General features: G+C 45.5%; 1 protein-coding gene across 3 annotated transcripts in view; it reads right to left on the bottom strand.

Annotated features, from left to right (window-relative positions):
* Positions 1-26,826, bottom strand: part of med21 (mediator complex subunit 21) — a 42,792-nt gene that overhangs the window by 1,578 nt on the left and 14,388 nt on the right. The window contains exons 4-5 of one of the 3 annotated variants that reach the window (XM_052030195.1): positions 17,643-17,847; positions 13,530-14,002 (exon numbers count right to left, since the gene is read on the bottom strand). In XM_052030195.1, the coding sequence (XP_051886155.1) occupies positions 17,671-17,847 (177 nt within the window). In that variant the 3' untranslated portion in view covers positions 13,530-14,002; positions 17,643-17,670. Of the gene's footprint in view, positions 1-13,529; positions 14,003-14,319; positions 17,848-26,826 lie in introns of those variants that run through there. The other 2 variants (XM_052030196.1, XM_052030194.1) reach the window with 2 other exon arrangements.

Raw genomic sequence — 26,826 nt, forward strand, 5'->3', positions numbered from 1 at the left:
ATAAGGTGCAAGGTCATAACAAGGTAGATTGTGAGGTCCATCTCATTGTATAAGGGAACCGTTCAATAGTCTTATCACCGTAGGACAGAAGCTGTCCTTGAGCCTGAGGTACGTGCTTTCAGGCTCCTGTATCTTCTGCCTGATGGGAGAGGGGAGAAGAGAGAATGATCTGGGTGGGTGGGGTCTTTGATTATGCTGGCTGCTTCACCAAGGCAGCGAGAGGTATAGAGGTTTCTGTGATGTGCTGGGCTGTGTCCACAACTCTGCAGTTTCTTGTGGTCCCAGGCAGAACAGGACAATCCACTCCCCTTCTGTTCAAAATGTGCATAGAATGTGTTAAGCTGATCAGGAAGGGATGCGCTGTTGTTGACTGTGCTGCCCGACTTTGTTTTGTAGCCTGTTATAGCACGTAAGCTCTGCCACAACTGACGGCTGGTCTGGGACACTATTTTGAACCGGAATTGTCTCTTGACAGTCCTGATAGCTTTTCGGAGGTCAAATCTCAATTTCTTGTAGAGGTCAGGGTCACCTGATTGGAATGCAGCAATCCTTGACTTCAGTAGGGAGTGGATCTCCGGTTCATCCATGGTTTCCTGTTTGGGAACACTCGTATTGTCCTCTTTGGTACACAGTCCTCAACACACTGGCTGATAAAATCCGTGATGGTGGTAACATACTCATCAAGGCTGGCAGCTGAGTCTTTGAACATGGACCAGTCCACTGACTCAAAGCAGTCATGTAGAAGCTCATCTGTTTCCTTAGACCAGCACTGCACGACTCTCTGTGCTGGATCCTCCTGTTTCAGTATAGGATTGAGAGTGGAGAGATTTAATAGGAGCCTGAGGAGCAACTTTTTCATCCAGAGGGTGGTACGTATATGGGATGAGCTGCCAGAGGAAGTGGTTGAGGCAGGTACATTAACAACATTTAAAAGGCCTTTGGACAGGTACATGGATAGGAAAGGTTTAGAGGGATATGGGCCAAACACAAGCAAATGGGACTAGCTTAGATGGGAATCTTGGTCAGCATGGACCAGTTGGGCTGAAGAGCCTGTTTCTGTGCTGTTTGACTCTATGACTATGACTTTTATACTGGGTGTTACACTGTTGTGTAACTGAAATTACCTACAGAAGTTTCAGACTTAACACAACTCTTCAGAATGGGTGCAGACAACTTGTAGCATTTTGCTTTTCATCTGCACTAAAATCCCAGATACCAACTAAGCTTCTGGTGTGACTGAATAGTTGCTTCCAGTCTCTCACAGTGAGGAATGTAATGAGGCCATTCAGCCCTTTGAGACTGCTGTACTATTCAATCAAATCACAACTAGCCATCAGCTCAGCTCCACTAACCTGGCTTTGCTCCGTATCATTCTCCAAAAGACCATCAGATATGGGAGCAGAATTAGGCCTTTCGGCCCATCAAGTCTGCTCCGCCATTCGATCATGGCTGAGTTTTTTTTCGCTCTAAAAAGGGGTTGGCCATTAGGCTGAGATGAGGAGAGGTTCGTTCATCCAGATGGTGGGGACTGTACCTGGAAGGGCTGTGGAAGCTCACCCACTGAGTACATTCAAGGCAGAAAGATGGATTTTTAAATACTGAGGGAATGACGAATATGATAACTAAGGCTCCCTCAGCCCTGACCCTCAGACAGTGCGGCACTCCCTCAGTACATCAGCCTAAATAATGGACTCTTGACCTCACAATCTACCTCATCATGACCTTGCACCTTATTGTCTGCCTGCACTGCACTTTCTCTGTAGCTGTAAGACTTTATTCTGCATTCTGTTATTGTTTTCCCCTGTACTACCTCAATGCACCGTGTAATGAATTGACCTGTACGATCGGTATGCAAGACAAGTTTTTCACTGTACCTCGGTACAAGTGACAACAATAAAACAAATTTACTAATTAATGTGCTCAGTGAGGGTAAAAGGTCAGCCATAACGTTGGGCCAAATGGCCTACTCCTGTCACGTGATGCACATAGCCAGTAAAAAAATCTATTGATCTCCGACTTGAAAATTGCATTTGGGCCCCCTGGGGAGGGTTGTAGATTTTCCTTCTGTAGGAAAACGGTTTACCATTTCACCCTGAGTTGCTCAATTTCTAATTTTGAGATCATGGAGTTTTACAGCAAGGAGGAGGCTATTTAAGATATTTATTTATTAGTCACATGTACATTGAAACACACAGTGAAATGCGTCTGTTTGAATTACTGAGAATGTGCTGGGGGCAGCCCGCAAGTGTCGCCACTCTTCTGGCGCCAACATAGCCTGCCCACAGCTTCCTAACCCGTACGTCTTTTTGGAATGTGGGAGGAAACTGGAGCACCCGGACGAAACCCACGCAGACACGGGGAGAACGTACAAACTCCTTACAGACAGTCGCGGGAATTGAACCCGGGTCGCTGGCGCTGTAATAGCATTACGCTAACCACTACACTACCGTGCGCTCATCGACCTGTGCGAGGTCGTTGAAGAAAACTCTCCTGTTTCTCCCCTGTGGCCCTGACCATTTCCCTTTCCAAGCACTTATCCAATTACCTTTCCAAATGTCCCCATTGAATCTGCCGCCACTGCCAATTCAGGCCACATGTTCCCAATCACACCGCAGTTGTCTCAGGGATCCTTTAATGGGGCAAGATGGGGCTGTAAGAACCGCCATGCCAGGGATAGGATTGTTCAGTAAAGCACCCACACTCACTCGGAGTCCCGTCAGTGGTATTGTGCTTTTGACAGAATAATTCACTGTGAAAAATTTACCAGAACATTAGCAGTTCCACGGAGAGGCTGGGCTGTAATTAGTTCAGAGAAAATCCAGTGGATATTGTACAGAGGATTTCAAATTCACTGGGTGTTTTGCCAGAAGAAACGAGGAGAAGCTGTGTCTGGTGAAAGGGAGGTTATGACTGGAGGCCATGAAGTGGAAGTGATCGGGAAAACAGCCGGCATAATCAAAGACCCCACCCACCCCGGACATTCTCTCTTCTCCCCCCTCCCATCCAAGCAGAAGATACAAAAGCCTGAAAGCACATACCACCAGGCTCAAGGACAGCTTGTATCCCACTAAGACTATTGAACAGTCCCCTTGTACAATAAGATGGACTCTTGACCTCACAATCCACCTCATTATCACCTTGCACCTTATTGTCTGCCTGCACTGCACTTTCTCTGTAGCTGTAACACTTTATTCTGCATTCTGTTATTGTTTTCCCTTGTACTACCTTGATGTACTGATGTGATGAAATGATCTGTATGTATGGCAGGCAAAACAAAGTTTTTCACTGTACCTCGGTACATGTGACAATAATAAACCAACTTACCAGTAAAGGAAGCAGGGGGTGACATGAGTGCTCACTCTGCAAGAGGGTGAAATCAGATTCAAAGGGTCGTTGAAAAGATATCCAGATAAATGAAAATACAGGACTGTGGGGGAAAGTGCAGGTGACTGGGGAAAGCTGAAGATGATTTTAAAAGGGGAGCATATTGGGACGGTAATTAGTGTCGTTGCCTCACAGCTCCAGTGACCTGGGTTTGATCCTGACCTCGGGTGGAGTTTACACAATTCCCAAGTGCTCCGGTTTCCTCCCACATCCCAACAGTGTGCCAGTCGGTGGGTTAATTGGCCACTGTAAATTAACTGAGCGGGGGTGGGTGGCTGGAGAATTTGGGGGGAAGGAATGTGAAAGAGAATAGGTTACAGGGACTGCACTGAGAGCCAGCATGGACAATGGGCCAAATGGCCTATTTCTATGTCATATGAGAACATGAGCTGCTGGTGGGACAGAAGACCGAAGGGTTGGCTCTGTGCCCAACAGATCATTGAGTAAGAATTCAGCATAATCACCACAGTAAGCTCCGATAGTCCAGTCATTTGAAAATCACGAGGAGAACTGGCACAGAGGAAGAGTTGAGGCCTGAGGGAGATCAGCCATGGTCACATTGAATGGTGGGACAGGCTTGAGGGGCCATGTGGCCTCCTCCTGCTCCTATTTTAGGTATTGAGTACAGGAGTCAAGAATTTATGATGCATCTCTATAGAACTCTGGTTAGGCTGCATTTAGAGTATTTCGTGCAATTCTGGTCACCTGACTATAGGAAGGATGTCGAGGCTTTAGAGAGGGTGCAGAGCAGGTTTACCAGGATGCTGCCTGGATTAGAGGACATGTGCTTATCAGGAGAGGTTGGACAAACTTGGGCTCTTTTCTCTGTAGCGGCGGAGGCTGAGGGGTGATCTGTTGGAAGTGTATAAAATTATGAGGGGCATAGATAGGGTGGACAAGCAATATCTTTTTCCCATTACTGAACGATCTAATATAAGAGGGCATGCAGAACAGACATGAGGGGGATGTTTTTTTTACTGAGAGAGTGGTGGATGCTTGGAATGCGTTGCCTTATAGGGTGGTGGAGGCAAATTCATTGGGGGCTTTTAAGAGGGGCTTGGATGGGCACATGAATGAGAGGAAAATAAGATGGATATGGGCATTCTGTAGGTAGGAGAGAATAGCTATGTCGGCACAACATTGTGGGCCAAAGGGCCTGTTCTATGCTGTAGTGTTCTATGTTCTCTTTTGTTAGGTTCTTATATGGGTATCTGTCTCTCTGGGTTCTGTTTCCTGCGCTGCCTTTAAACTCACCGGGATCCCTAGAGATTGTATTGGTGTGGTTTATTATTGTCACTTGTACCAAGGTACAGTGAAAAACTTTTCTTGCATACCGATCATACAGCTCAATTCATTACACAGTGCAGTTACATTGAGTCAGTACAGAGTGCATTGATGTAGTACAGGTAAAAACAATAACAGTACAGAGTAAAGTGTCACAGCTACAGAGAAAGTGCAGTGCAATAAGGTGCAAGGTCACAACAAGGTAGATCGTGAGGTCAGAGTCCATCTCATCGTATAAGGGAACCGTTCAATAGTCATCACAGTGGGATAGAAGCTGTCCTTGAGCCTGGTGGTACGTGCCCTCAGGCTCCTGTATCTTCTACCTGATGGAAGAGGAGAGAAGAGAGAATGACCCGGGTGGGTGGGGTCTTTGATTATGCTGGCTGCTTCGCCAAGGCAGCGAGAGGTATAAACAGAATCCAAGGAGGGGAGGCTGCTTTCCGTGACACGCTGGGCTGCGTCCACAACTCTCTGCAGTTTCTTGTGGTCCTGGGCAGAGTAGTTGCCGTACCCAGCCATGATACATCCATATTGGATGCCTTCTATGGTGCGTAAAATCTTTTAAAATAAGTTAAAAGAGTGTTGGGGTATTACTAGGAAGAATAGTCTGGAAAATCCACAGGTTCAGCACCACCTAAGTCCCCGAGAGTGCCGGATTATCAGAGTTTTACCACTGTTGTCACCCACAACTTGCTCAGGTGTAGTCCACTGCCCTGGCAATAGGGCATTTAGAGTCATGCAGCACAGAAACAGGCCCTTCGGTCTAACTGGTCCATGTTGACCAAGATGTCTATCTGAGCTAGTCCCATTTGTCCAAGTTTGGCCCATATCCCTCTAAACCTTTCCTATCCATGAACCTGTCCAACTGTCCTTTCAAAGGTTGTTAATGTACCTGCCTCAACCACTTCCTCTGGCAGCTCGTTCCATACACTGACCAGCCTCCCTATTAAATCTTTCCCCTCTCACCTTAAACTTGTGCCCTCTAGTTTTTGATTCCCTTTCCCTGGGAAAAAGACTGTGTGCATTCACCCTGTCTATGCCCCTCATGATTTTATACACCTCTATAACTTCAAATACACCTTTATAAGGTTGTATTTGAGGCATTAAAGATAACATTTCTTTATTAGTCACATGTACATTGAAACACACAGTGAAATGCATCTTTTTGTGTAGAGTGTTCTGGGGGCAGCCCGCAAGTGTCACCACGCTTCCGGCGCCAACAATAGCATGCCCACAACTTCCTAACCCGTACATCTTTGGAATGTTGGAGGAAACCGGAGCACCCGGAGGAAACCCACACAGACACATGGGGAGAACATACAAACTCCTAACAGGCAGCAGCCGGAATTGAACCCGGGTCACTGGCGCTGTATTAGCTTTATGCTAACCACTACACTATCGTGCCTGTCGAAGAAATGTGACATCTCACAATTTTGAGCTGAGCTGTTCATGCTTGGATATGGTCACTCCCTGAACCCCCTTCCCTTCTCTGTTATGGAGAAGGACTGGAATCTCCTATTTTAACAAGACGACAATACAAATATTAACATTTCAACCAACAAACAACTTGCTGCTTTAATTGGTCTCCAAATCCAAGGTCTGTTGGAAATCACTGGAGGAGAGAAATTCCTCATGCATGCATTAATTCAGACTGAATGCATACGCCTAATTAAGTCCCTTAATCATCCCATTGCATTGCCAAGAGACATTGTGACATCACGTGAAATGTGCAGAGCGGGGAGTCATTAGTGAATTGCAACTCACTTCCTTAGTTTTAGTTGCAGCAGGAACTGTGTCAACATTCGAGATTAGATTGGCTGGGAAAGGAAAAGGGGTTGAAAGAACACAGGAGGTGGTGAATCTTGGAGGATAAGCATCCACATGGCTAGAGAAACAAAGGACTGCAGATGCTGGAATCTAGATGATGCTGGAGGAACTCAGCAGGCCAGGCAGCATTCGTGGAGAAAAGCAGGTGGTCAACATTTCAGGTCAGGACCCTTCTTCAGGACTGAAGATAGGAAAAGGGGAAGCCCAATATATAGGAGGGAAAAGCAGAGCAGTGATAGGTGGACGAAAGAGGGGAGGCGGGGTGGGCACGGCACAGGGTGGTAAGAATTAGTGCTGATGTCATTATTCTCGATTTGGTTTAGAGGTTCAACGTCACAGTGGTGCAGGGGGTAGTGCTGCTGCCTCAAGCGTCAGAGACCCAGGCTCAATCCTGACTTCCGGTGCTGTCTGTGTGGAGTTTGTACGTTCTCCCTGTGACCGCATGGGTTTCCCCCCACATCCCAAAGACTTGCGGGTCGGTGGGTTAACTGGCCGTTGTAAGTTGTCCCCCACGTGTGGATGAGTGGTGGAGTCTGGGGACAGTTGATGGGAATGTGGGGAGATTGAAAAATTGGGATTAATGTAGGATCAGTGCAAGTGGTGGTTGATGGTTATAGCAGACTCGATGGGCTGAAGGGCCTGTTTCCCTGCTGTATCTTTCTAGAACTTTCTATCAACAACATACTGCAGATGCTGGAATCTGGAGCAGAAAACAATCTCCTGGAGGAACTCAGCAGGTCGAGCAGCATCTGTGGGGGGGGAAGAGGGAGTTGTTGACGTTTTTGAGTTAAGACCCTGCATCAGGATCAAGGGGAGATGGTCGGGATAAAACCCTTCTCCTGGCCATCTCCCCTCCCCAACCTTTCCTTGTGATACAGCTCCCTCATCCCTGGAAATGCTCTGCAAGCTCCCCAAGGCCTTCAGATCCTTCCTACTGACCAGGATTGGATGCGAGACTCCAGTTGTGGCAGAAATAGGGTTTAATAAACACTTGGTGTTCGTCTTCCAGAATTAGTGGGAAATGAAGGATCCTGTACAAATGAAGAAGAAATTAGTGTTTATAAATACTACTTGAGAAGTTAATGAGTCTGAGAACTGGTAAATCTCAAGGAGCTGATGATCTATGTCCCAGACTGTTGGAAGAGCTGCCCATGAAGATACTATATGGTCTGGTAACCATCTTCCAAATTTATATCGATTCACAAATGGTTCCTGCAGATTAGAGGGCAGCAAATGTGACCCCACTGTGTAAGGGAGGGAGTGAGAGAAGAGGGAACTGCCAACATGTTAGCTTTACATCAGCAGTTGGGAAAATGCTAGTGTCATTTTAAGGATGTGATAAAGATACTTAGAAAGTAACATGATTGAGCTGAATCAACATGAATTAATGAACTGAAACCCATGTTTGACTAATCTACTGGAGTTCCTAACGCTGCCTGTATCAGAGTGGATGAGGGAGAACAAGTGGATGTGGTGGATTTGGAGCTTTGGAAAGTTTTCAATAAGCTCGACAGTGGAGCTGATGAACAAGGTTGAAACACGTGGATTGGGGGTTATATTCCCGACATGGAGTGAGAGTTGGTTGACAGAAGAAAACAAAGGCTAGGAATAAATGGGCCCTTCTCAGATGGGCAGGTTGTAAAATAACACTTCCATCCCACTGTCATCAGACTCTTGAGCAGACCTCTCATACACTCAAAGATCAACTCTTGACCTCACAATCTACCTTGTCGTGGCCCTTGCACCTTATTGTCTGTCTGCCTGCACTGCACTTTCTCTGTAACTGTAACACTTTATTCTGCATTCTGTTTTCTTTTTACTACCTGTGTAATTATGAATGGAATGATCTGTCTGGATGACACACAACAGCTTTTCACTGTTATCTCGGTTCACATGACAGTAATAAACCAATTACCAATACCGATAGTGGGGTACTTGGCGTTTGGGCACAGTGATTCCTGGTCTTGGCTGAGGAGACTGAAGGGGTCATGTCCAGGTTTGCTGAGGGTGCAGACCTGTGGAAATGTGAGTACAGTGGCACCTTGCAGAGTCAGAAATAGCTCCGATGGTGGAGCCTGAATACTCACAGGTACAACCCCCCTGTAAACAAGACATCCACTGGCAATGTACGTTTCTGTGCCAATAACCACCATCCCTGCCACCCCCCTCCCCTCAACTGGCACACCCACAGCAATAATGGTTAAAATGATGCTGTCACCACATGATGGTGTAGAATGAACCACGGGGGCAGTGTGCAGAGGCTGCTGGTGAGAGTGGTCTGGGGTGGGGAGTGAGGACACTCAGTGCTGAGATGTGGGACTCTGGTCAACAAAGTGAGTGTGGGCATTGCTGGGAAGGGTCAGCACCTGCTCTGTGTGTTGACAGACCAGCCAGTTCCCACTCCTTCACTAAGTCTGTGGTAACAAGGTCATTGGCCAACAACCACTGTTGAGCTCATTACCACAGAGAGATCTCCAGGCAGGTGATGAGAGGGGGGCTGAGCAGCTGCTGTCAGGAGGTGGTGAACCTCGGACCCTGCAGTCTCCCAGGTCCTAGGCAAGGTGCTGGTGCAGGGATGAGGGTATAAAGTGACCTCAAGGGGATGTAGACAACCAGATTGAGTGGGGAACAGCAGGGCAGGTGAAGCACAAGATGTGTGGTGGTTCACACTGATGGAAAAGCAAAAATACTGAGTATTTTTTTTAAATGGAGAGAGACAGGGAAGTGTTGATGTTCAAAGAGACCAGGGTTTCCTTGTAAATCAGTCACTGAAATAAACATTCAGGTGCAGCGTGGAGTTTGGAAGACAAATGGTATGTTGGCCTTTACTACAAGAGAGTTTTAGTGTAAGAGTAAATATCTTGTTACAATTGTATAAGGTGTTGGCATTGTACTGGGAGTACAATTTTAGTCTCCATACCTAAATAAGGACATACTTGCTATAGAGGGAGAGCGATGAAGATTCATCAGACTGGGATGGCGGGTCTGTCATAAGAGCTTGAGTAGGTGAAGTCAAGGTGCTTTAGAGTTTGGCAGAATGAGGGGTGACTGCATTGAGATGTCCAAAATTCTTAGCGGGCTCGGTAGTATAGACATGGGGAGGAGATTTCCCTGGCTGAGACATCCAGAACCAGGGGTCACAGGCTCAAAAAGCGTTGGCCATTCAAGAATGAAGTGAGGAGCAATTTCTTCTGTCAAAGAGTTCTCTGATCTGGAGGCCTGTGGAGGTTTACTGATCAACTGCATCCAAAACTGATGTTTATATTTTTCTGGGTGTTAGAGAAATCAAGGGACAAGGACATAGAGCAGAAAAATGTTTGAGGTAAGAGTGAATGGTGGAGCAGGCTCGAGGGGCTGGCATGGGCCACTCCAGTTCCTGTTTCTTAGGTTAAGTTCAACCCAGAACATAGAACAGTACAGCACAGGAACAGGCCCTTCGGCCACAATATCTTCAGCAAACACGATGCCAAATTAAATTAATCCTTCTGTCTGTACATGACCCATATCCCTCAATTCCCTGCAGATTCATGTGTTTAACAGTGTCTTAAACACCTCTGTCGTATCTGCTTCCACCACCACCCCTGGCAGCCCAATCCAAGCACCCACCACTCTGTGTAAGAAACTTTTCCCCTCTCATCTTAAATGCATGTCCTCTAGTACCTGACATTTCTACCCTGGGAAAAAGATTCTGACTACCTACTCCGTCTATGCCTCTTGCAATTAGGTCCCCCCTCAGCCTCTGACACTTGTCCAACAACAATTGTCCAACCTCTCCTACACCCTTTCCAAAGCCTTCACATCCTTGAGGTGACCAGAACTGCACACAATACTTGATCACTTTTTACAATGCCTGTTTATGAAGACCAGATGCCAAATTTTTAGTAGGTTTCTCTCCCTGTCCTTCCACATTCAAGATGCACGCACATATACGTACATTCACGTCTCTATTCCTTAGAATTTTACCCATTATGTTATTCTCACTCTGTTGGAATGTATCATCACACATTTCTGCATTAGATATGTCTTTCACATCTCTACCCATTCTGCCAGTTTACACCTTCTTGACATATCCTCAGCTCAGGATGACATGACCTGAAGCTGCAGGTGGTGGTGTTCTTGTCCTCCTTAGAGGGAGGGGTCGTGGGTTTGGGAGGTGCTGCTTCAAATGATAGAGCAAATTACTGCAACGCATGTTGTCGATGCTGACCACTGCAGCCCTGATGTGTCTGTGGTAGAGAGTGTGAACGTCTTGGTAGTCTAGGTGCCAATAAAGCAGAATGGATGGTGTTAAGCATCTTGCATCTTAGAGTCATAGAGCAATACAGCATGGATACAGGCCCTTCGGCCCAACCAGTCCATGCTGACCACGGTGCCCACCCAACTAGTCCCAACTTCCTGCGTTCCCCCATATCCCCCCAAGCCCTGCCCCTCCATGTACCTATCCAAGTGCTTCTTAAATGACACTGTCGTATCTGCCTCACCCACTTCCTCTGGCAGCTCGTTCCATACACTCACCACTCTTTGCGTGAAAAAGTTGCCCCTCAGGTCCCTTTTAAATCTTTCCCCTCTCACCCTAAACCTATGCCCCCTAGTTTTGGACTCCCCTACCCTGGGGAAAAGTCTGTTACCGTCCACCTTATCTATGCCTCTCATAATTTTAAACACTTCTATAAAGTAGCCCCTCATTCTCCTACATTCCAAGGAATAAAGACCCAGCCTGGCCAACCTCTCCCTATAACTCAAGCCCTCAAGTCCTGGCAACAGCCTCATAAATCTTCTTTGTACTCTTTCCAGTTTAACCACATCTTTCCTATAACAGGGCGACCAAAACTGTACACAGTGCTCCAAGTGTGGCCTCACCAACGACTTATAGAACTGCCACATAATGTCCCAACTCCTATACTCAGTGCACTGACTTATTGTAACTTCCCTCAGCCAGGCAAGTCAAGAGTGTCTCAATGCACTCCAATTCTGCCTTAAAGATGGTGGGAAGGATTTGAGGGGGCAGGAGGTGAGTTACTTGCCGCAGGGATACCCAGCCTCAATCAGCACTTGTAAACGGTTTGTGACAAAATGTCCCCCACTTCATTTCCCCAGAACTGACACAGCACAGTACAGGCCCTTCAGCCCATGATGTTGTGCGACCTAGACAAACACCTACTCCTCAGGTGTACTCCTACACCTAAACTAACTCAGAGCAAAATCTTACACCCAATTTTCCTTGTACATCTCACCCATTTTCAATCATATTCCCAAAGGTAATTGTACACTTTGCATCTATCATACAATTCCCTTCCTAATATTGGGAAAGAGCACTTAGCTCTACAATGTTCCAAAGAGAACAATACAACTTCCGTAACCTTTTCTCAATCTTTAGAATTCCTGACCCCAGTAAAACTCTGCTTCCTTCTGTAATCTCACAGGAGCATATAAGGACATGGCTAATGAGTTTCACTTGTTGGTGTGCCTCCACCATTACTTTCATCACTCCATTAAGGTATTACAAAACACACGAAGCTCGTATTAAAAGGCATCTCTAACGTACAAGGCAGGATACATTACATTATTCAGTTACATCCATCATCATCCCACAGTCAACAGAAGCTAATGGATAAAGCCCAGTGAATTCCCACACTATTAGAGCTCTGATGTCATTCCCTGGGCTGACCAATAAAGGACAAATTCCAGCATTACTTACATAGAAGGAACTTCCATCAGCAAGCCAATGCTGTGATTAAACCCCATTAATCTTTGCCAGACAGCAGTGATGAAAACACATTCATGGCTATGAGACAACTCGGATTACATTTTTGGTGACTGTTAACAAGCCTGAAAACTACATTAACCATTTGTATTCAGGCAACTGTGCCATTTACAGCCATCAATGAACTTTTACTGCTACACACATCGCCAACCACACCGCAAGCCTTTGAGGGAAATTCACTTCTTCCTGTAACTGTCCTGCCTGCCCTGAGCTTTGGTTTAACATCTTATCTGAACAACAGTACTTTTGGCAGTGTGGCACTCCCTGGGTGCAGCGCTGAAGTACACACTGACAATATGCTGTCAAACCCCAGGAGTAGAGTGCTCAACCTCCTGCCTCAGAGGTTTTGCCATTGAATGAACTAAGATATCTTTATTAGTCACATGTACATAGAAGCACACAGTGAAATGCACCTTTGCATAGAATGTGCTGGGGGCAGCCCGCAAGTGTCGCCAGGCTTCCGGCACCAACATAGCATACCCACAACTTCCTAATCCGTACATCTTTGGAATGTTGGAGGAAACCCATGCAGACACGGGGAGAACATACAAACTCCTTACAGACAGTGGCCGGAATTGAACCTGGGTCACCGGTGCTGTAATAGTGTCACGCTAACCTCCTGCCTCAGACGTTTTGCCATTGAATGAACTACATAAAACAGTACAGCACAGGAACAAGCCCTTTGGCCCACAACGTCGTGCTGAACTAATTAAACTAGTAATAAAACACCTAACTAATCCCTTCTGCCTACACAATGTCCATCCACATTCATGTGCCTAAGAGCCTCTTAAATGCCTCTATCATATCTGCCTCCACCACCACCCCTGGCAGCTGTTCCAGGCACCCACCACTATGTAAAACAAAACTTGCCCCACACATCTCCTTTGAGCTTTCCCCCTCTCACCTTAAATGCATGTCCTCTAGTATTAGACACTTCAACCCCAGTAAATAGATAGTGGCTGTCTACTCTACTTATGTCTCTCAGAAATTTATAAGTTTCTATCAGGTCTCCCCTCTGCCACACCAGAGAAAACAACCCAAGTTTGTCCAACCTCTCCTTATAGCACATGCCCCCTAATCCAGGCAGTTTACAAATCACAAACTATTCTAGTTTATTTGTCACATGTACATCGAAACACACAGTGAAATGCGTCTTTTTGCGTCTGTGGTAATGTGCTTAGTTTATGAGCAATTTTAATTGATTTTAATTTTATATTGTAGCGGTTGCTACCGCGGAATAAAACAAGACTCTACTCGGAGGATTGCCAAACAGAACTGGTTTATTTTCCCGCCTTGTGCGGGCCCTTTATGGGAGAAAAACTCCCGCCCAAAAAAACCGGCAATGACGTAAGTCCTACGTCATCAGGACTTTCCCGCGCGCGGGTTCTCCCCGTCGCTCGGAAAGACGAGGCCCGCCGCCATCTTGGGCCTCGTCGCTCCGACGCCGCGCGACCCGACTGCCGAGCCGGTTCGCCCGACTAGACGGTGAGTCGCCACAATATTCAAATTTGAAGAGTTTTTAAATTGCCGATCATTCCATTCAGGACAGACAACAGCCCAGGGAATTACAGCAGAGAGCTCGGAAGTACGGGAACTCACTGTGCTTTATCCATTAGCTTCTGTTGACCAACACTGTGGGATGATGATGAACGTAGGTAATGTAATGGATCCTGCCTTGTACATTAGAGGTGCCTTCACATGCCAGTTTTGGAACACCCAAAGTTGTTCTCAAAGCACAGAAAGCTGAAGGAAGATAAAGGGAGATAATCAAACGAAAGAGCAAGTCTGCTCATAACGAGAGGTCACACAATAATTGTCAAAGATTCAGAAAGAATGAGAAATACCGTTCCTATCTTTAAAGTCCCCTGAAGGGGTGATGAAATTGATCTCATAGAAACTTTGAAAAGGCAATTGAATATGTACTTGGAGAACTAATTTCAGGTTTATAGGATAAAATAAGGAAGAGTCTGATTCGATGGGAGAGCCAGCAGGAACGCAAGGTCCAATGACTGCACCAGTGCTGTGGGTTCAATGATTCTAACCTGTAACAGTGAGGACAAGGGGAACCTCAGTTTATTTGACAGAATTTAGCTGTTTCTAATATTAAAAAAATCGTGCACACAAGGACCACAGCCAATTTTGATTGGATGTGAAACAAATAACCTTAGATTTTTAAATTTATAATGAAACTATTTGCAGGTGCAAAGATTGTAAAGTTGCACATCTATCCTTGCAGTTACCTTTCTTAAAATGACACACAGTAATTCAAATTTTGTGAGCAAAGAATCTTTTATTCTTCTTGAAAAATTAATCAATCATGCAAACCAGTTATAAAACAAGTGCTCACTACTTAATGTAAAACTGACCTGTGGGGGAGGGGAAGTGCAGGAAGCCTCATCATTACAGCAGAACGAGTTTGGAAAGTCAGGTGCAATACAAATGAAGGCACCTCCCAATTAACTTGAACAGTCACATGCTCAATGTCTAATCTACAATGGGTTGCAGCACTCAATTTATTACTGGACTTTGTAATTTGAAGACAGGGATTAATTAAGGATAATCAGCATGGCTTTTGTTAGTGGGAGATCCTGCCTAATTAATTTGATTTAATTTTATTTGAAGTAACAGACTGCATCCATGAGAAGTGGATGATGTAGTCTATATGGACTTCAATAAGGCATTTCACAGGGTCAAAAGGTAAGAGGCATATGCAAACCAGGGCAATTAGGCAAATTAGATCTAAAACTGGTTTGGTGGGGTGGGGTGGGGTGGGGTGGGGGTGGGGGTGGGGGTGGGGGAAGAAATGGTTGAGGTTTGTTTTTGCACTGGTGTAGCACAGTATCAGTGCTGAGACCCTTGCTGAAGGCACATGGGATCCTTGCATTCATTAACCAGGGCACAGAAGGGCAGGAAGATTCTGGTACAGCTGTACAAAAACGTGAGGGAGTACTGTGTGCCGTTCTAGTTTCCAGACCATAAGGAGGATGCGATTGCACTGGAGCAGGTCCAGAGAAGGTTAACCAGGATGTTGCCTGGGATGAAGATGCTGGAATCTAGAACAACAAAACCTGCCGGAGGAGCTCAGTGGGTTCAGCAGCATCTGTGGGGTTGGGGGAGGAATTGCCGATGTTTTGGGTTGAAACCTGAAACGTTGACAATTCTCCACTCCAACACCCCCCCCCCCCCCCCCCAACAAGGGGGGCTGCTCGACTCAGAGTTCCTGGATAGACCAGGTTTGTTTTCTTTGGAACAGGTGGTTAAGGGGGAAATCAGATTGATGTGTACAAAATTATGAGCAGCATAGTGGATAGTGAGAGAACTTGCCCCTTCCCAAGGGTGACAACTTTCAGCTGCCAGCTTTAAATCTCTCCCGAAACTCCTCTCCCCAATCAAGAAGTTCTTTAGATCCCATGACCAACCTTTTAGTCTCTTGCCACAATTTCCCTAGCGCTTGGTGACAAATATTTGGGTGGTAACATGGTAGTGGAGTGCGACAAAGGAGCTGTATTAATGCAAGACATTATAGCAGCTGACTCACCCTTCAGCAGCTATGTACACCTGGCTGTGTGCAAAGTCAGTCTTAAAAACCTGGGAAAGGAAACTGGCATCCAATAATTTTATGAAAATAAAAACTGCACATTTCAGAAACCTGAAATAAAACCAGATGTTGGAATACCCAGCAGGTCAGGCCATATCTCTACCTACAGCTCCCTGCTGAGTGTTTCAGACATTTCCTGTTCCAATAATTCTATCTACCCAGATTCCTCCACCCCCAACAGGTGTGTGCTGCTCCTTACGCAAGGCAATTCCATCTAGTATTAGTTTTCCTGATAAAAACCTAGCTAGCGCTGGATACAGCAAGTCTGCATGCCTCCACCCAGAGGAAGGTTTCTCTCCATCATATCAAACATCATAATTGCATAACTTCCTGCTATTTAATACTACACAAGCCTAACCTATGGAACCAGTCTTCAATTTAAACCTTTTAGCTTCAGTAGCATTCTGCACTACAGACCAACCCCTTCACATTCTAAACCCGAGCCCATCTCGATGCAAGTTGTATTCAAATCAAGACATCTGCTAGCAAACTAAACACAATTGCAGGCCAGGTTGCCATTTAATGTGTGAATATTCATATTTCTTTAATTTCCAGATATAACAACATTGTTCACATCACAATCGAGTGAGCTGAACCTAGCTCAAGGTGAACAAGAGTTTGTATCAATGGAAGCTCCAAAACATGACACTCAATGTTGTGTAACTCCTTGCCATTTTTGAAATTTTACTTTCTCAACCAATTGTCAATGGCACAAATACTTGGACACCTGATAATCATGGAATATAGAAGAGGCTTCAGCTGTGCAATGTAACCCAACAGGAACAAGTCACAAGTCAACAATGTGAAGCTTCAGAGGGAGTGTGATTCAATGCAGATGCCTGATTATTAACAGTGTGCAGAACTGACTGGCTACAGCCTCACCACGTCCCTAAACAAAGTTCAACCACAATCACAAAACCATTCAAAACAAAATACAAAAACACACTATAGTGGAGAGGTAGCAGAGTTCAACCTGTTTTCTGCCAGTGGAAGGGGCTTTCAGGTGGTTATGTGGTTATGTACACAACAGGAGGTGGTAACCATGTCTTTCACTGAGAGTCGGCTCTCACTGGCAGCAGGCTTCACTGCCAAAGCAGGAACTCCCCATCATTATTGCCTCGTTCACACACTACACATATGCATTGCCCAAAGGACAAAATCACCATATGGCAGTGTGTGTGGTACTTACACCCATCCCTGCAACAGGACAAGGGTCTCCTTTGCCTCAAACCTACAGGTGGAATGCAGGAAAGTGATAAAGAGTGACTCAGTCACTTTCCATCCCCATGACTGTGCTCGAATCCAAAAGCAGCAGTAATTATGTGGGTGTACCATGGCTGGCATTCGCACTGCCACAGTGCTGCACTTACATTGGGTATGGTTTCAGAACCCAGTGATAACCATTACCCATTAAACAGCATTCCTGATTTTGAAAGGAATGTAACAACTGGCAGAACAGGTTTCAGGACAAAACTGGAGAACACCACAGGTAGAATCCAGTTCATTTTGCTGAACGTTGAAACTGATGCTATACAAAGGGCGTGTGTGGGGAGGAAAAGAGGGGATAAAAGTGGATAAGGGAAGAAATTCCATATTCACGTTGACATGGAATCATCTTGCTGGCTCAAGCCACAACCAAAATAATTGAAATAATTGAAAAATTGAAATAATTTAAGTCTTAGTACTGACATTTAACTATTTCACTAAGGTCTTTTTCCCTCCTCTTCCTTCATCTGTAACCACTCTACAATGAAACAAAATGCTGCAGTTATTCTATTTGCATGCCTGTCTGATCAGCAGAAGATCTCCAGTGCTAAGATTCAGGGGCCCGTTGGCTGTAACCACTGCTTCTGGTGCCAAGCTGTGAATGGGCAATGTCCGCCAATGCACACTGAATCTTCTCCAAAAGCACATCTCCTCGGTAAACAACTTCTTCCAGGCGAGCTGCTGCCTCATGGTTTTCCTCTTCCAGCTGACGCAGACTTGCAGCCTAGATATTGAGAAACAGGATTAGGTCAGTATGTGGGGAATGTGCTTAGTACGTTTATACTTAAACATTTTAATGAACAAGATGTTCAACACACGTCCAGAAAGACAAAGTACGTACTTCTCAATGATTCAGGCAGTTTTGAAGAATAAATAAGGACTATTCTGCAAGATCAAATGGCAGCGTCCCAGCCAATACACAATGCAGAGGATCGCAAGAGGCTGCAGAGGGTTGTAGATTCAGCCAGCTCCATCACGGGCACAACCCTCCTCACCACTGAGGATATCTTCAAGAGGCAGTGCCTCAAGGTGGCAGCATCCATCACTAAGGACCCTCACCACCTGGGACATGCCCTCTTCTCATTACTACCATCGGGGAGGTGGTACAGGAGCCTGAAGACCCATACAATGGTTCAGGGACTGCTTCTTCCCCTCCACCATTAGATTTCTGAACAGTCCATGAACCTTACCTCATTACTTTTTTATTTGCACTAGTTTTGTAATTTAGTAACTGTCTTTGCACTATGCTGCTACTGCAAAACATTTCACGTCAGTGTTAGTAAATCTGATTCTTATCCATCAGGAAGGATCGCAAACCACGTAGGAGTTTATTGTGCACAAACTGGTTGCCATTTATTCCTGCAGAGACTATCCTTCATAAAGCACTTCACTAGCAATGACCAAGATTGTAATGGTACTACTAAAACAAATCTTTGACCACATTATTGAAAAAGGAATTGTATCCCTCAGAAGCAAATTGCTTAATTTTAGCCAACATAATGAAGCCACTGGATGTCATAATTTCTACTTCCACAACACCTTCTTGCTCAGTTTTTTTTTGGGGGGGGGGAGGGGGGGGAAAGCAGGAGTATATAATTGCAATCCCCAGTAACTAATCAGCTAGTGTATATAAACTGAGCTTCATGGTATTGCTGAGTGAGGTTGCTCTCCTGGTTGGGGTCCCCCACTATTTTACCCATCCAGTCTCTACTCCCCACACCCCTTTCCTGTCTTTACTGACCTTGACTAGTTCATGGGTTGGCAGCACTGCCATTCCAAAGTTTTCACCCCGATTTTCAAATCCTTGAGAAGCTTTGCCCTTCTTGTCCCCAGTTTCCTCTAATCTCACGTCCTTCAGAAATGTTGTTCTAGCATCTTTTCATCAAATTAAATTGCCCCACTCACTCCGCCACCGACACACAGTAGCAGCAGTTTGTAACACCGACAGGATACACTGCAGCAACTCACCAAGACTCCTTAGCACCTTCCAAACCCATCACCTCTACCAGCTAGAAGGACGTGTAGCAAAAGCACGGGGAACACCACCACCAGCCCCCTCCAAGCCACACACCATCCTAACATGGAAATATATCACCGTTCCTTCACTGTCACCACATCAAAATCCTGCAACTCCCTCCCTAACAGCATTGTGGGTACACCCACACCTCCAGGACTGCAGCAGTTCAAGGCAGCAGCTCACTACCACCTTCTCAAGGGCAACTAGGGATGGGCAATTAAATGCTGGCTCAGCCCACATCCCTTGAATGAACATAAAAGGTAGCAGTGCCTCTGCCTGACAGGATCCCAAGCTCTGGAACTTGCTCCTTATATAGTCCTATGGGATGATGCTTTAAACCCACTCTGACCCAGCTTTAAGCCATCTATCTCAATGCCTCTGTAATTTTGTTGGGTGCCTCTAAAATGCCCTGGGATTATTACTGTATCAAAAGGCAAAGTGGAAGTTGAAGATTCCACAAGGACAAACACCTGCAACACATCAATGCACCATTCTATTGACAACACCCTTTAAGGCAACAAAACTACACTGGTTAACAGATTCTCATATCAAAGGGTAATCATTAGAGCATTATCAGATACTCACTTCCTAAACCAGAATTATCTCTAATCTTCCAACTGTAGCCAGATCTGTGCCAATAAATACAAATCTCAAACTGATACCTGCACTTCACACACTGTGGACAATCTCCAATGTCTTTCCACTGCAAATAAATTGATGTTCCCACTTTAGAAGTCAACTTGCATCACAAACTGACACAGGAGGCCCTTCAGCCCACTGCAAATGTACCAACTCCTCCTCTGCCTGCCCCCCCTCCATTCATAATTTTGTTTTCAGGATCAGAGTCCTGCACAGAGAAAGAAAGAACAGCACTTATTGCTCTTTCTGAATTGCCCTTTGAGACGATGATGAGCTACCTCCTTCAACTATTACCATTCTCCTGTGAAGACAATCCCAGTGTTGTTGGAGGTGGTGGTTTAGGATCTAGAGCAATGATGAACTAGGATGCTTTGTGACATGGAGGGGAACATGGAGTGGGTGGAGTTGGTGGTGGAAGTCACAGGTTTGGGAGATGTCAAAATAGCCTAGGCAAAATTGGTGTTGGAGAGAATGTTTCAGGTGGATGATGCAAAAAAAATTAGACAGGATGTACCCCTAGATGACAGAGCTTTTATAGTGAAAGGATCAGTTTATACAGCACACAAACAGGCCCTTTAGCCCACCAAGTCCAGCTGACAAACACACACCCATTTACACTCATTCCATTTTACTCTCACCACACTCCCATCAATTCAACCCAAGTCTACCCTTCGTGTGTAGACATGGTAATTTACAGCAGGCAATTAACCTTGCAACCTGCACGCCTTTGGGATGTGGGAGGAAATCAGAGCACCTGGAAGAAACCCACGCGGTCACAGAGATAACTTGCAAACACCACACAGGCAACACCCGAGGTCAGGATTGAACCTGGGTCACTGGAGCCAGGTCAGCGGCTCCACTTTCGTTTTGTCAGAGCGGCACTCGTGCAGACAAATGTAAAGTATTTCTTCATGCTCCTGATTTGCAATTTGCAGATGATGGAAGGACCCTGGAGTCAGAAGGTGAGCAAGTCACCACAGAATATTCAATCCCCTGACATACTCCTGGAGTAACAGCAAATCTCAGGCCAACGGTGACCCCAGGATGTTGGTGGTGGGGGACTTGATGATGGCAGTGCCACTGAACATTGAGAGGTGGTGGTTAAATTCTTTGTTGGAGATGGTCATCGCCTGGCATCTTTGTGAATTGAACATTAGTTATCATTTGTCTTGCTGCATACAAGCAAGGATTTGCTGAGGAGCCATGACTGGAATGGAACATTGTGTAATCCCTACTTCCGACCTTCTGATGAAGCAGCTGCAGGTGGGTGTAGGGCCTCAGGACCTCCTGCATCGAGGCAGAGGAGATCAACACAAAACAACCATGATCATTTCCTTTGAGCAGGATACGACTCAAACCACTGGAGTGCTTGCCCTTTGACTTCAGTTTCACCAAAGGACCTTGATGCCAGTCTCGGTTATATGCTGTCTTGATGTCACGGGTAATCATTCCTACTCTGAGGCCCATGTTTGGACTGGGACTGTGATGGAGGTCTGGAACCAAGTGGTCCTGAAAAAAAAATCCAAACTGGACACGCGAGCAGGTTATACAAGGACAGGTGCCACTGATAGCTCATTTAGTGACGTTCCATCACAATGATGATGACTTAGAGTAGTTAAGAGATTGAATTTGTCCTGCTTTTTGTGAACTGAACATACTTGGGAAATTTTCTACATCATTGGACAGTCCTACATTGTTCCACCACCTGCAAGTTTCCCTTTAAGGACATTTGGAAGTTTCCATTGAAAATGCTGTACTGCTGTATCAAGCAGTGTAGATCATTGGGTGAGATGATTTTTCCTCACTTCCCTCGTTCCTTTCACAATTTAAGATGATCATGGTTACTGGGCCCCAGTAGTTTCTCCTCATTAACCATCACCGTTTTGGAGCCTATTAAGTCACCATAATCTTTTCTGCTCCCCAAGAATAATCCCTACTTCTCCCATTTATCGGTGTATAAGGAAAACTAAAAAAAAGTTCCAGCTTGGATCAGCTTACTGGAGAAATGTAATTTTTCCAGACTATAAATAAAGATTAACTTTTACAAAACTATGTAAATAACTTGGTTAACTTTTTTCCCTTTTTTCAAAACCAAAACACTAAATGCCTTGAATAACATAACTAGATGGCATTTTTAACTGTCTCAAACTCTGAAGGGCTGTGAAAGGTTCAAAACACAGGAGGGAGGTGGAAGGAGATTCTGTCTTTCCTGTGTTTACTGCAAGGGGTGGGTCACAGACAAGCTGTGCTGTTATCTAACTAAAATAATTTACTAATCTCAAAACTAAATATTTCTCATTTCATGGGTCATCCAAAGCAAATCACCATAGACTGTCAATTAGCTGACCATGTGAATGAGAGACAGAATGCTGTACACAGTATCTTAAAGTAGATCTCCAAATTCAGAACGTTTTAGTGCAGTAATATTTAGCATTCAGTACAGAGTTTGCACAAAGATATTTCCATAAACAGCAATGCAACAAACAGTTAATTGTTCTGTCACTAAGAGTTGAATGCAGGATTAAGCACAGCAAGTTGCTATCTTACTTCACACATTGTACTGTTCTCATGCCTCTCCAGTCTAACAGGAGGTAGTATCAACAGGATGTGCTACTTCAAGGCAGCAACATCTATCAAACATCCCCACCATCCGGGCCATGCCATCTTCTCGCAGCTCCCATTGGGCAGGAGGTACAGAAGCCTGAAGTCCCACACCACCAGGTTCAAGCACAGCTACTTCCTTTCAACCATTTCGGTTCTTGAACCAACCTGCACAACCCTAATCACTACAGTTTAGCAACACTATGACCACTTTGCACAATAAATTACTTTTTGTCCTAATTGTGTTTTCTTGTAAAAATTGTATCTATGTTTTTCTTGTGAATGCTGCTTATCTGATGCTATGTACCTGTGATGATGCTGCTGCAAGCAAGTTTTTCATTGCACTCATGCACACATGTACTTGTGCACGTGACAAACTTGAGTACAACATCCACCTGGCGGTGGAACTGTATGCATAGCTTCAGTTTAGCACCGCTTCCACAAGATGGCACCCTTGGCAAAGCTACAAAACACCACTTCATCTTTATGCCAATTTCTGCCTCCATTGTCAAGTCCACGAGGAAGGGCCAAACTCTCAAACCCTCAGCTTTAGAGGTTCGTTCAGAAGCAGGCAAAAAGCTGGCTCCAAAATCAACAGGACATGACGCAGCAATGTTAAGATGTGATCACAGTAACATCTTACAGCACCATAGGATTATTGCAATGTGGGTAGGATCAGTGGAAAAGTGGGTGCTTTAAGGTCAATGTGAACTTAAGTCAGTCGAAGGGCCTGCTTCCATCCTGTCTCTATGACTCTACTCTTCTGGTGGACTGTGCTTGACCCAAGCAAACCCAAAAGCCAATCCAGAGCGATAATACCCCATATCCAGCACTGAGTGTCACGAGTAATACAATACCAGTTATTCATGTACAAGAAATGACAGCAGGATCACTGCCATGGTCAGGATCTAATGAGAAACAGAGCCTTTGAACATCCACCTGAGGCAGTAGATGGGACACGATTCATATAACACACTCAAAAGGCACAAATACATCGGCACCTTGAAAATCTGTGCAACCCGCACCAAAAAACAATCCCTTCTCACCAAGTAATTCAGCTGAGTTTTACAGTCAGAAATTGCAGCACAAACAATTGTGCTGCTCTGTAATCCATACAAGCCTCGTCCCATCTTAGTCTATTACCACACCCTTAAATTCTTTGCTCCCTCTGGCATTATTCCAATTCCCCCTTAGCCTATCTGCACTATTCACGTTCAATCACTCCCTGCAGAAGCTCATTCCACTTCCTTGTTCTGGTTAAAGGTGACAATTCCAAATTTGCTGCTGAATTACTGATAATGTTTGTGGCCTGCAGTTTTATACAACCACTCCACTCACATTCAAACCTTCCCGAAGATATCTTTATTAGTCACACGTACATCGAAACACACAGTGAAATGCACCTAGCGGTTAGTGTAATGCTTTACAGTGCCAGCGACACGGGTTCAATTCCCGCTGCCGTCTGTAAGGAGTTTGTATGTTCTCCCCGTGTCTGCGTGGGTTTCCTCCGGGTGCTCCGGTTTCCTCCCACATTCCAAAGACACACAGGTTAGGAAGTTGTGGGCATGCTATGTTGGCGCCAGAAGCGTGCGACACTTGCGGGCTGCCCCCAGAACACTATGCAAAAAATGCATTTCACTCTGTGTTTCGATGTACATGTGACTAATAAAGATCTTATCTTTTGCGTAGAGTGTTGCCACGCTTCCAGCGCCAACATAACATGCCCACAACTTCCTAACCTGTACATCTTTGGAATGTGGGAGGAAACTGGAGCACCCAGAGGAAACCCACGCAGACATGGAAAGAACGTACAAACTTCTTACAGATGGTGGCAGGAATTGAACCTGGGTCGCTGGCGCTGTAATAGCATTACGCTAACTGCTACACTACCATGCCAGCTACCTACCATTTTCTACTATTTGAAGCCAGTTTGCTTCCTCTTCACTCTTTGTTGGGCTGCCCATGTCCCTGCAGCACAAGGGAAGGGCTGCCAGTGAGTGGTTTAATCAGGAAATGACAAGACACAAAGAATTTGACTTGAAAACAAAGCGCTGGAGACACTCCATTCTGATGAAAGATCATCAGCCTGAAGCACTAATTATATGAAGGGTGAGAGATTAAGGGGGAGGTGTTACAAGACCCGGATGTCCTTGATAAAAAGCAAGCATGCAGGTGCAGCAGGATATTATGACGGCAAGTGGTACATTTGCCTTCATAGGGAGAAGATTGAGTACAGGGGAAGGGATGTCCTGCTCCCATGTACAGGGCCTTAGAGAGACCAGATCTAGAGTACTGTGTGCAGCTGTGGTCTCCTTATCAGAGGAAGGATGTTCTCGCTGTGGAGGAAGTGTGGCAAGAGTTCATCGAACTGATTCATGGGAGAACACTGACGTACGGTGAGATTGGCATGATTGGGCTTGTATACTATAGTTTAGAGTGAAGGGGGAACCACACAAACATTTTAAATCCTGCTGGGATGGGCAGACAAGATGCAGGAAGGAGCCCAGGAGAGTCCAGAACCAGGGTCACAGACTAAGGCAACAGGTTAAGCCACTTTGGGCAAAAAAACAAAGTGCTGGAGCGGCTCTGCGGGTCAGACAGCATCTGTGGAGGCGGAGGGATGGTCGACATTGCAGGTCGAAACCCCACAGGGCTGAAGAGTCCAGAGGGGAGATAGCCAGGCAAGGGGGAGGGGTGAGCAGGATTTGGCAGGTGATAGGTGGAACCAGGAAGGGGGGTGGGGGAGGGAAGAAATGATGGGCAGTTGGAGCCAGGTGGGGGAAGGGGAGGTAGAGTCAGACACTGGTTGGTAACGTGATAACAAGAGGCTGCAGATTCTGGAATCTGATAAGGCAAGTTATATGTAGAACCAGATAAGGAGGGGATGATGGGCAGGTGGACCAGCTGGTGGGGAGGAAGGGAAAGGACACCCAGTGGGTTAAGTGTATGGTGGTGGGCAGGTGGAACCAGATGGGAGAGGGGAAAGGCGGCCGTGACAGAACCAGGGTGGATCAGAAGGAGAGAGAAATGAACACAGGGGGTGGGGTGGGGGGGGGGGGTGCAGATTATCTGAAATTGTAAAATGCAGTGGGCTACAGATTACCCAATGGTAATTATTATTCTAATAATTTATTCTTAGTCCTCAGTGGTATTATTCTAAGGACCGAGGAGAAATTCTTTCATCCAAGAGTGGAATTCTCTACCACAGAAGGCCATTGAAGTCACATCATCCAACTCCTTCTTGAATATTTCCACAGCACTAAAGAAATGACGAGGAATGGGGGTGGGGGCAGGAATTAAACAGTTAACATTACAGGTCGATGATCTTTCATCACAACAGAGCATCTCCAACACTTTGGTTTTCATGTCAAGTTTGGTGTCTTGGCTTTTCCTGATGAAACCACTGAATGGCTGTGCTTCCCTGTACACATTTGTGCTCCAGAGACAAAGGCCATCCTGTTGGTGCCGAAGTGCATGACCTCATTTATCCTCATGACACTGCATCTGCCGTGCATTTGCCCACTCACTGTCCAACTCACTCTGCATCCTCTTCACAGCTCACACTCTCACCCAGCTTCGTATTCTCTGCAAACTTGGAGATCATGCATTTAATTCTCCAAATTAGATTGGTAATATGTATTGTGAATAGCTGGGTTCCATGCACTGATCTCTGCAGTACGACACTAGTCACTGCCTGCCACTTAGAAAAGTGGCTGCTTTTCTTACTCTGCTTCCTGTCTGCCAACCAGCCCTTGATCCTTGACAGTGCAGTTACACAATGTCATGCACTTCAATTCTGCACAGTAACCGAGAGACCTTATTGAAAGCCATTGTGACAGCCCAAATACACCACACCTACTGATAGTCTCCCAACCTCTCCACTACCTACATCCTCCAAAGTCTGGTAAATTTGTCAAGCACCATTTCCTTCTCGTAAATCCGTGCTGACTTTGACCGATCCTCTTGGTTTTCTGAATACTCTGCTACGACTTTTAACAGTGGACTCTAGCATTTTCCCCACTACGGATATCAGCCCAGGGGACTATGATTTGGTATCCTGCTTCTTGTAAATTGAGATTTTGGCCAGAAAGGGAGGTACAGAGCTTACATGAGCTATACTTCAATCCATAGAAACTAATCCAGAATCTAAAGAATGTTTGAAAATGACCACCAATGCATCCACAATTTTAGGATTACTCAGGTCCCAGCATTTACTGGTCTTCCATTCCATCTTCCTTCATTCAAGCATCTGCAATTTTATTCTTTTCAACACTAAACTTGCTGGACTTGTCCCTTAACCATGCTGTGGCTCACTGACTTGCACTCTCACCCGAGTCACAAGTACATTTCTCCAAAAAATATCTCGGCTGACACAACAGAGCAGTACTAAGGGAATTCTGCACTGGAGAGCAGTCTTTCAAATGATTCCTTAAATATCATCTTCTC

This window comes from Pristis pectinata, chromosome 15 (assembly GCF_009764475.1).
Source record: "Pristis pectinata isolate sPriPec2 chromosome 15, sPriPec2.1.pri, whole genome shotgun sequence".
Taxonomy (NCBI): Eukaryota; Metazoa; Chordata; class Chondrichthyes; order Rhinopristiformes; family Pristidae; genus Pristis; species Pristis pectinata.